Source organism: Diorhabda carinulata, chromosome 5 (assembly GCF_026250575.1).
Source record: "Diorhabda carinulata isolate Delta chromosome 5, icDioCari1.1, whole genome shotgun sequence".
Lineage (NCBI taxonomy): Eukaryota > Metazoa > Arthropoda > Insecta > Coleoptera > Chrysomelidae > Diorhabda > Diorhabda carinulata.
The window spans coordinates 3,651,565-3,663,883 of record NC_079464.1 but is presented as its reverse complement, the minus strand read 5'-3'; the positions used below and the strand labels follow the sequence as shown (position 1 = coordinate 3,663,883).

The window sequence follows — 12,319 nt, the reverse complement described above, 5'->3', positions numbered from 1 at the left end:
AAACGGTAAGAGATATAAGAAAATTTATTAAATAAAAGTTGTAGATCATTAAATTCTCTATAAAAAACGTATCAATAATTTTTTCTGTACGTATCACCTTTTACGAGAAATTAACGCTAGAAAAATTATTCAAGGTCATATATAAAAAAGTTTTTCCAATTTTTTCGTAAACGGTGAAAGATATGAAACAATGAGCTATATAAAAGTTGTAGACCATCAAATTTTCTATAAAAACTATCAGTAATTTTTTCTGTACGTATCACCATTTCCGAGACGATGAATGTTAGAAAAATTTTTCAGGTCATGTGCAGAAAAGTTTTTCTCATTTTTTTCTTAAACGGTAAGAGATATAAGAAAATTTATTAAATAAAAGTTGTAGATCATTAAATTCTCTATAAAAAACGTATCAATAATTTTTTCTGTACGTATCACCTTTTACGAGAAATTAACGCTAGAAAAATTATTCAAGGTCATATATAGAAAAGTTTTTCCAATTTTTTTCGTAAACGGTGAAAGATATGAAACAATGAGTTATATAAAAGTTGTAGACCATCAAATTTTCTATAAAAACTATCAATATTTTTTTCTGTACGTATCACCATTTCCGAGACGATGAATACTACAAAAATTTTTCAGGTCATATGCAGAAAAGTTTTTCTCATTTTTTTCTTAAACGGTAAGAGATATAAGAAAATTTATTAAATAAAAGTTGTAGATCATTAAATTCTCTATAAAAAACGTATCAATAATTTTTTCTGTACGTATCACCTTTTACGAGAAATTAACGCTAGAAAAATTATTCAAGGTCATATATAGAAAAGTTTTTCCAATTTTTTTCGTAAACGGTGAAAGATATGAAACAATGAGTTATATAAAAGTTGTAGACCATCAAATTTTCTATAAAAACTATCAATATTTTTTTCTGTACGTATCACCATTTCCGAGACGATGAATGTTAGAAAAATTTTTCAGGTCATATGCAGAAAAGTTTTTCTCATTTTTTTCTTAAACGGTAAGAGATATAAGAAAATTTATTAGATAAAAGTTGTAGATCATTAAATTCTCTATAAAAAACGTATCAATAATTTTTTCTGTACGTATCACCTTTTACGAGAAATTAACGCTAGAAAAATTATTCAAGGTCATATATAAAAAAGTTTTTCCAATTTTTTCGTAAACGGTGAAAGATATGAAACAATGAGCTATATAAAAGTTGTAGACCATCAAATTTTCTATAAAAACTATCAATAATTTTTTCTGTACGTATCACCATTTCCGAGACGATGAATGTTAGAAAAATTTTTCAGGTCATGTGCAGAAAAGTTTTTCTCATTTTTTTCTTAAACGGTGAGAGATATATGAAAGTTTATCGAATGAAAGTTGTAGACCATTAAATTCTCTATAAAAAATGTATGGAATTTTTTTTCTTTATGAATAACCGTTTACGAGATATGTTGTTTCAAAAAGTTTAGTTCATTTTTCCCAGAATAACTAACAATAATTATATCCAGTAAATCTCCGAACTATTTTTAAATTTGGCAACGTTGTGGGCAAGTTAGTTAAAATTTACCGTAACATATCATGATAATATTTTTTAAAGTGAACATTCCAAATAAAAAAAAAAAGAATTTTTTTAATGTGCTATGAGCAGGACAATTTATTATCACATGTACATGCATTTTATATCTTTCGCACTTAATTAATGCAATAAACTGCATGTAATAAAATATTGTTTACGGCTCTTGCATAGCATTTTATGCTTCGTTCGTGCATTTTTTTTTCTATAATTGTATACTTATACTTTTTTAATAATGTTACTTACTGTAAAGGTTGGAATTCGTTCACTTCGTCGAAAGACTTGTTTTTCGATCTGTTATGTATTGTATAAACCGTAAAAATTGACATATATAAAAAAACATCGTAGCACTACTTTTTTCACACTCCACGTATCTTATATATAACTAAATAGTATTTTATTTATTATTTTACTTTCAACATGAAATATTTCGAAATTTAAAAATATTTGTTTGGTCCGCTGTATTAATTTGATTTGGTCTACTGTAATTACAATTTCATTGATAGCAAAGCAAGCGATTATTCACGTTTTGTTTTAGTAAATAAATTGGTAATTTATTCACTCCAGGTTAAGATTATTCCAATTTAACAACTAAAAAAGAAAAAGTGTTTGATTCCTATCAATAAAATCAAGTACATTTACGTATGAGTTTTATTGTTATACGCGGTAGTATTGTGTATTGCCTAACTAATAGGTCTAGTAAAAACTTTGACACGGTACGTTGTTGATATATTATATTGAACGCTAACTTCACTTTATGTATGCCATTTTGTATAAGAGACATATAACTTTTTCATATAACGTGGATTATTTATGATATTTTTGAATTTGTATTTCGTTAAAACTTTTTCTTTGTCAAACTAGACGAGGCGTTAAAACTTTGTCGAACGTGAACAAACTACCAAATAGTTTTTTGTCGTGAAATTGATTCCCAGATATTTTTTTATGTTCGAAAGTTCCAAATAAATCGAAAGTTGGTTGTAAACAACATTGTAACAAACGTGCTTGAAGAACTCTTATGAAAGAGATAAAAAAGAGGAAGAATAACAGTTACAAACGATGCTAGTATTAAAACTTATGAAACTAATAATTATCATTATTTTTTTTTTCTATTACAAGAAAAGCGTAATTAAAGTGTGAGGTTAGGGAAGAATTTGAGAGTACAGTGGCGTGCAGATATCAATAGATACAAAATTTATCGGTGCCCGTAGGGGTGAGAATCAGTGGCATGTAATTATGAAGGGATTAAAATATATTTCTTGGTTTTCTTTATATAATTCGAAGATATCGATTTCAAAATTTATAATTTTGAAAGGATAAAAATATATTTTTTGTTTTTCTAAATGATTCGAAAAAATAAATTCCAAAAGTACAGTAGCGAGCAGGATAGAAGGGTTAAAAATATATTAATTGTTTCACGTCGAGATAGAACCCTGCATATCCTAAAGGAAAAAATTTGGAGTGTACAGAGGCGTGTATATTTATAAAAATGTTTTATTAATTATTGAAAATGATAAAATTATTTGTCGAATAGGTTAAAAACAATTTTGGGGCCGTTGGAAATAAAAAATAAATAAATTAGTTCAAAAACAATAATCAATTAGCTACCGGGGTCGTTTAAAAACATTCTTTTTGCCTTTTGATTGTGATTTGGCATCACTGTTCACTATACTTGTTTATCTATCAAGTGTCAGCTGTCAATTAAACTATTACGTCATCAAACAATATATTACGGTTTAGAAAGAATGTTAAGGTATTTTTAAAATAATTTTTTCAAATTAATTAGTTATTTTTACATACTCACCGACAGTTGTAAGGATGGTTACGGAGTACAAAAGGGCTTCGCCGAAATTCCAATGCGGAGAATCTACATTTAGAGGATCCGTTAATCTTTTCGATTCCACTACGGCTCTTTCGAAACGTCTCAACTGTTCGGTTACTAATTTTGTCCAATTTTTTTCGTATAATACGTTGAGACGTTCTGTAACAAATAGAAAGAGCCTTAAATAATTCTATAACCACAGTAGAGGAAGTGAACCTCCTAAAAAGTGACTTTTCAGTCAAATCGTCCTCGTATATACGATCAAGCAATCACAATAAAAGACATGAGCATATAAATTCTTAGGTTAGGTTAGGAAGTGAAAAGATACTTTTCTAAATTTTCTAAAAAATATATATATAATAATGAAAAAACCCATACGATTGCAATTACAGTGAAGTGAAATGAAAACGTCATTTAAAATATCTGAATTTCTGTCGAAACATGCAAATTTTATACCATTATTTGACTAAGACTCTGTTAGAAAGCTTTTTAAACATTCCCCCGAGATATCTAATAGCTTCAAGACGGCTTACGAACTGTCTGAAAGCCAAGAATTATTCGGAACACTCAACAGGTCCCCTTGTAAATATTTATATATACTGGTTTGTATCTAAACTACCACCATGCAAATTCACGTTTGCGGATTTGCTTTACTGAGCTATTCTGTAAATGCTATCTCAAGAATATTAATTTAAAACAAGTCGAATTAAATATTTGAATAACGTTCAGTCGATAGTTTTGAAAACATAATTAACAAATTTAATTCAATAATTGAAGTTTTATTATACGTATAATCTATCAAAAAGACTAAAAACTAAATTCCGTTGTCATTTTTCACTACTTTCCCCTACTTGATCCATGTTAACCAAACGAAATTATAACAAATTCCCTAGATAGGCAACACACAATACTACTGCGTACATGTGCTCCCATACGTATAAGTAAAACTATATTTTTATCACTTGAATACAAATTATATAAATTTATTCTTTTAATTGATATTTTTATTACTAATACCAATTAAAAAGTTAGGTTATACTATGTTTACGCAACATTCTCATTAAGAGACATATTAAGTCAAATTTGATATTTAAATAACGTTCAGTGAATGGTTATGAAAATATCATCAACAGCATCGATTCATTGAAACTAATTAAATAATATTAAGTTTTATGCTCTATCTGTTTATATGTATAATCTATCAAAAAGACTTTATTATCGATTATTACATCTATAAAATTAAAATAAAGCTTCTAAAAGGTTAATGATTAAGTTACGTTCTCATTTTTCACTACTCTCCCCTATTTGGTCCAATTTAGCCAACTGTAATTTTTATAATAAATCTACTAGATAGGCAACACACAATGCTGCTGTGAGTATGTGCTCCCATACACTTAAGTGAATACATATTTTTAGACATGTAAAAGCTCAACGGCCCCTGTTATTTTATTATCCATATTATTATAACTACGGTTTTGCGTGGTAAAGTCATGTATATCAAATTTGTCAACACAAAAACACAATAAAGCTGTTTTCGTCTACTTCAATGCCCATTCTAGTGAAGCATGAAAAGAAAACCTGATTAATATTAATGAATGATTTATTTTCGTATTATTATAATGAAATTACTTGTATTAATATGTGAATAATACTTTGTATTGTGAATTATGCGATTAATATTTAATATAATTAAATATCAAATCATTTATTCACTAAAATATCTAAAAACTTATTTATTCAAGAAGATTTAATATACAATTAATCAGGACCTGTGAACTGGAATAGGAGAGGATCAGGACCATTTTCAACGCCATCTATGTTGCCGGTTTATATCTAAAAGCTTACTTTTTGGTGTTTTATTTTTGAATATTTGTCAGTCTGGATTCTAAAACTAAGTTGCAACCGTCATCGAGAAACAACCAAGATTATTGAATGAACGACGACCATCTGGCAAAGGTGTTAGATATTGTTTGTTTATTAGCTATTTGCATTTTTGTCCATCCAAAAGTTATTATTTGTTGCGAATTGTGCTGTCCTGTTTACTTAGTTAATATGAGTAAACGAGTAAAGGCCTGCTGTGTACCAGGATGCACGAATAAGCAAGCGATAAGGTGAGAGTAATATTTAGTATTTATCAACATATTGAAATCAAGTTCAAATCTATACGAGAATAACTCTTTTCTTCCTAACTTTATTAATTTGTATTTAGGAAATCATTTTGTTGAATGGTTAAATATGTTGAATGATTTTATCCTTATTTTACTTTTTTATAGACATTCCATTCCTACGAATGAAGACGTTTGCAGAATTTGGTTGCAAAGAATAAAAAACCCCAAGTTATACAGCAGATACAGTATTATCATCACATAGAATGTGTGATATTCATTTTGAACCAATTTGTAGAAACCCCAATGCCAGGTTGAAAAAAGTTTCACTGCTAACTCTACCTTTACCTGGTAAGTACTTATATTTACTGTGACAATAAACTTCTTATGAATCATAGAGAAAAGTCTTGTCACTCCTTATGTGGCAGGTTCCGTAGCGAAGAAATAATTTAAAAGTCTCAAATGCCACTTGTGCAAAAATATAATATTGTCAAACGAATTAATTAAGGCAAATTCATTAATATATTCTAGGGAACATGAAAAAAATGTTTTATATGCGCCTTCGGCAAAATTCTGATATATTTTTAAAAGTTTTTCTGATTAAATTTTCGAAAGATTGCCCCAGTTAATCAATCCGTTAGGCATAAAGAAACAAATATTTCGTTTGGAGGAAGTTTCCTCCTATTTTGCTCAGATCATAAGGATTATACAAATATGTTTGTAATTATTAGTTTTAACATATGCATCTTTCATTAAATAGGTATTATTAATAAAATTTTGAAGGGCAAAGATCAACAATATAAAGACTATGATGCGATGAATATGGTATATGTTAAATATAAGAAAAGCTGCAATAAAGACAACGGTAATCATTAATTATCCATAGTTATAAAATCAGTTTTTTATATACCATTGGATGTACTATGTACAAACAGAAACATGTTTTTAACACGCCAACATCTCACTGTTGACAGTCCTAAGCCTGCTAAAGCGTGAAGGAAAATTTTTTGTTTGTGGATATAGTTATAAAATGTCAAAAACAAAATAAAAATTATAATACTCATCCTGTGTTTCAATATTCCATCTACCTTTATCTTGTATAAACCATTTATTTGTGAAATTTAGATGGCGGGACTTGGTTGTCACATAAATTGTAAATGAAACTAAAATTTTTTACAAAATACTTCATTTAAATAGCATTTTAATTTCAGGTATTTCTATTTTCTTGTAAACAACAATATTTGAATTTGAAATGTTAGCAAAATTAAAGTATTTCGTATAATACTTTTGTTTCATTCACAATTTGATGCGACAACTAGCTTCGAGCATTTAAAATTACTCGAGTTATTTTTAAATTTCCCGCGAAATTAGCATGTATATGAACCTTAGATCAAATCTTTGATTATAGAAATCTTTTTCTTGGTACGGAGCCAATTCAAGAGATGCTGCTGCTAGGATCGAACTTTGTCATCAAATTTTTATACAGAGTGGCAGATCTATCGAGTATATAATCTTAGCAACTAATTGTCTACACTTCCGATCATAAACGAAGCGTTACGAATGTGAAAACTACATGCTTCTTTTAAACAAACTTCAAATAATTCCAAGCCCTCTTGCCAGATTTAGAAAAAAATATTCAATACTATTATTGAAATTTTTTCGTAATGAAGTGTTTTTTTTTATATACATATCAGTAAATGTTTTTATAATTGTGTAGAACCAAAGACGAAACATCAATTTTTTGTTTGGTTTATTTTGGAATGACTTTCATTCTGTGAATGACTGTTATTGTTTTCTCAATGTCAAAACTTTCACCTTTTGATATATTTTTTTTTTAATTTCGGAAATAATGTACGTACTATAGTGCAAAATTTGATAAGTAAGGCGATTGTGTAAATAAAGTAAATTTTTTAGTTGCCAAAAACGATTTGAGATAAATTTTTATGACTAATTGTGAAAAACGTTTGGCAACACTGTTTATCCAGTAGACAAAAAAGACTGATTTCGTTTCTAGTTTGTACTCTCAACTTAGTTGGGTGTCTATTAATGTCTATTATCAAAATTTTACATGTTGTGAGTATCTGAAACATGAAAAAAACTTACTATAATGTAATAGTTTTAATTTAACTGATACATTTCCATGTAAATATCAGTGTAAACGCAGCTGCTACCAACAAAACACGGCTTAATTTCGAATATGATTTACTGCGTGTTTAAAATTTATTATTATTGCTTAGGTATACATAATTTTGACAAGAAACTATATATTTTTAAGTAGATATAAATATTTTGTCAGTTTTAATGTAATTTGAAATAGGAGTTATCGCATTATAAAGCAGTTTATGAATCATTCGGTGTCGATTTCAATACACTCGATCGTAGCAAAACTAAATAGAAACAAAAGACGATGACACAACAGCTTCTATTTCGTATTCGTACATATATTTATCATATATTCTGTGTATTTACGCTTCATCTCCTACAACGAGCTTCGAATCACCTCGCGGTTCGTAATCGAGTGGGAATATTCGAAATGTCGGATGGAGCGTTGAACTGCAAGAACATGTGGAAATTTCACAAGTGTTTGTGATTATTCTCATAGTTCGGAGGAGAAGTACTTATACTTTTTTTATGTGTATGCAAAATGTGAAATGATAAACAATTTTTTAGTAGAAAATATATTGACGTGGTTGAAAACGTTTTTTTCTTTGCAAATTATGTTCACCACGTTATAGAACGTAAAATTCTCTACAATTTTGATGGCTACAAGTTGTTTGTACGGGCAAAAATGACAGGGAGTAACGGAAAATGATTGGTGGTTACAATATTTTCAAATGAGGGGTTGAAAACGTTTTTTTCATTGGAAATTATGTTTACCACGTTATAGAACGTAAAATTCTCTACAATTTTGATGGCTACAAGTTGTTTGTACGGGCAAAAATGACAGGGAGTAACGGAAAATGATTGGTGGTTACAATATTTTCAAATGAGGGGTTGAAAACGTTTTATTCATTGGAAATTATGTTTACCACGTTATAGAACGTAAAATTCTCTACAATTTTGATGGCTACAAGTTGTTTGTACGGGCAAAAATGACAGGGAGTAACGGAAAATGATTGGTGGTTACAATATTTTCAATTAAGGGGTTGAAAACGTTTTTTTCTTTGGAAATTATGTTCACCACGTTATAGAACGTAAAATTCTCTACAATTTTGATGGCTACAAGTTGTTTGTACGGGCAAAAATGACAGGGAGTAACGGAAAATGATTGGTGATTACAATATTTTCAATTAAGGGGTTGAAAACGTTTTTTTCATTGGAAATTATGTTTACCACGTTATAGAACGTAAAATTCTCTACAATTTTGATGGCTACAAGTTGTTTGTACGGGCAAAAATGACAGGGAGTAACGGAAAATGATTGGTGGTTACAATATTTTCAATTGAGGGGTTGAAAACGTTTTTTTCATTGGAAATTATGTTTACCACGTTATAGAACGTAAAATTCTCTACAATTTTGATGGCTACAAGTTGTTTGTACGGGCAAAAATGACAGGGAGTAACGGAAAATGATTGGTGGTTACAATATTTTCAAATGAGGGGTTGAAAACGTTTTATTCATTGGAAATTATGTTTACCACGTTATAGAACGTAAAATTCTCTACAATTTTGATGGCTACAAGTTGTTTGTACGGGCAAAAATGACAGGGAGTAACGGAAAATGATTGGTGGTTACAATATTTTCAATTGAGGGGTTGAAAACGTTTTTTTCTTTGGAAATTATGTTCACCACGTTATAGAACGTAAAATTCTCTACAATTTTGATGGCTACAAGTTGTTTGTACGGGCAAAAATGACAGGGAGTAACGGAAAATGATTGGTGGTTACAATATTTTCAATTGAGGGGTTGAAAACGTTTTTTTCATTGGAAATTATGTTTACCACGTTATAGAACGTAAAATTCTCTACAATTTTGATGGCTACAAGTTGTTTGTACGGGCAAAAATGACAGGGAGTAACGGAAAATGATTGGTGGTTACAATATTTTCAAATGAGGGGTTGAAAACGTTTTATTCATTGGAAATTATGTTTACCACGTTATAGAACGTAAAATTCTCTACAATTTTGATGGCTACAAGTTGTTTGTACGGGCAAAAATGACAGGGAGTAACGGAAAATGATTGGTGGTTACAATATTTTCAATTAAGGGGTTGAAAACGTTTTTTTCTTTGGAAATTATGTTCACCACGTTATAGAACGTAAAATTCTCTACAATTTTGATGGCTACAAGTTGTTTGTACGGGCAAAAATGACAGGGAGTAACGGAAAATGATTGGTGATTACAATATTTTCAATTAAGGGGTTGAAAACGTTTTTTTCATTGAAAATTATGTTTACCACGTTATAGAACGTAAAATTCTCTACAATTTTGATGGCTACAAGTTGTTTGTACGGGCAAAAATGACAGGGAGTAACGGAAAATGATTGGTGGTTACAATATTTTCAATTGAGGGGTTGAAAACGTTTTTTTCATTGGAAATTATGTTTACCACGTTATAGAACGTAAAATTCTCTACAATTTTGATGGCTACAAGTTGTTTGTACGGGCAAAAATGACAGGGAGTAACGGAAAATGATTGGTGGTTACAATATTTTCAAATGAGGGGTTGAAAACGTTTTATTCATTGGAAATTATGTTTACCACGTTATAGAACGTAAAATTCTCTACAATTTTGATGGCTACAAGTTGTTTGTACGGGCAAAAATGACAGGGAGTAACGGAAAATGATTGGTGGTTACAATATTTTCAAATGAGGGGTTGAAAACGTTTTTTTCTTTGGAAATTATGTTCACCACGTTATAGAACGTAAAATTCTCTACAATTTTGATGGCTACAAGTTGTTTGTACGGGCAAAAATGACAGGGAGTAACGGAAAATGATTGGTGGTTACAATATTTTCAATTGAGGGGTTGAAAACGTTTTTTTCATTGGAAATTATGTTTACCACGTTATAGAACGTAAAATTCTCTACAATTTTGATGGCTACAAGTTGTTTGTACGGGCAAAAATGACAGGGAGTAACGGAAAATGATTGGTGGTTACAATATTTTCAATTGAGGGGTTGAAAACGTTTTTTTCTTTGGAAATTATGTTCACCACGTTATAGAACGTAAAATTCTCTACAATTTTGATGGCTACAAGTTGTTTGTACGAGCAAAAATGACAGGGAGTAACGGAAAATGATTGGTGGTTACAATATTTTCAATTAAGGGGTTGAAAACGTTTTTTTCTTTGGAAATTATGTTCACCACGTTATAGAACGTAAAATTCTCTACAATTTTGATGGCTACAAGTTGTTTGTACGGGCAAAAATGACAGGGAGTAACGGAAAATGATTGGTGGTTACAATATTTTCAATTGAGGGGTTGAAAACGTTTTTTTCATTGGAAATTATGTTTACCACGTTATAGAACGTAAAATTCTCTACAATTTTGATGGCTACAAGTTGTTTGTACGGGCAAAAATGACAGGGAGTAACGGAAAATGATTGGTGGTTACAATATTTTCAAATGAGGGGTTGAAAACGTTTTATTCATTGGAAATTATGTTTACCACGTTATAGAACGTAAAATTCTCTACAATTTTGATGGCTACAAGTTGTTTGTACGGGCAAAAATGACAGGGAGTAACGGAAAATGATTGGTGGTTACAATATTTTCAATTGAGGGGTTGAAAACGTTTTTTTCTTTGGAAATTATGTTCACCACGTTATAGAACGTAAAATTCTCTACAATTTTGATGGCTACAAGTTGTTTGTACGGGCAAAAATGACAGGGAGTAACGGAAAATGATTGGTGGTTACAATATTTTCAATTGAGGGGTTGAAAACGTTTTTTTCATTGGAAATTATGTTTACCACGTTATAGAACGTAAAATTCTCTACAATTTTGATGGCTACAAGTTGTTTGTACGGGCAAAAATGACAGGGAGTAACGGAAAATGATTGGTGGTTACAATATTTTCAAATGAGGGGTTGAAAACGTTTTATTCATTGGAAATTATGTTTACCACGTTATAGAACGTAAAATTCTCTACAATTTTGATGGCTACAAGTTGTTTGTACGGGCAAAAATGACAGGGAGTAACGGAAAATGATTGGTGGTTACAATATTTTCAATTAAGGGGTTGAAAACGTTTTTTTCTTTGGAAATTATGTTCACCACGTTATAGAACGTAAAATTCTCTACAATTTTGATGGCTACAAGTTGTTTGTACGGGCAAAAATGACAGGGAGTAACGGAAAATGATTGGTGATTACAATATTTTCAATTAAGGGGTTGAAAACGTTTTTTTCATTGGAAATTATGTTTACCACGTTATAGAACGTAAAATTCTCTACAATTTTGATGGCTACAAGTTGTTTGTACGGGCAAAAATGACAGGGAGTAACGGAAAATGATTGGTGGTTACAATATTTTCAATTGAGGGGTTGAAAACGTTTTTTTCATTGGAAATTATGTTTACCACGTTATAGAACGTAAAATTCTCTACAATTTTGATGGCTACAAGTTGTTTGTACGGGCAAAAATGACAGGGAGTAACGGAAAATGATTGGTGGTTACAATATTTTCAAATGAGGGGTTGAAAACGTTTTATTCATTGGAAATTATGTTTACCACGTTATAGAACGTAAAATTCTCTACAATTTTGATGGCTACAAGTTGTTTGTACGGGCAAAAATGACAGGGAGTAACGGAAAATGATTGGTGGTTACAATATTTTCAAATGAGGGGTTGAAAACGTTTTTTTCTTTGG

At 30.0% G+C, this 12,319-nt stretch overlaps 1 protein-coding gene across 1 annotated transcript in view; it reads right to left on the bottom strand.

The window, feature by feature from the left end:
* Positions 1-12,319, bottom strand: part of LOC130893996 (TWiK family of potassium channels protein 7-like) — a 93,093-nt gene that overhangs the window by 2,027 nt on the left and 78,747 nt on the right. The window contains exon 3 of the mRNA XM_057800476.1: positions 3,381-3,557. Within this exon, the coding sequence (XP_057656459.1) occupies positions 3,381-3,557 (177 nt within the window). The remainder of the gene's footprint in view (positions 1-3,380; positions 3,558-12,319) is intronic.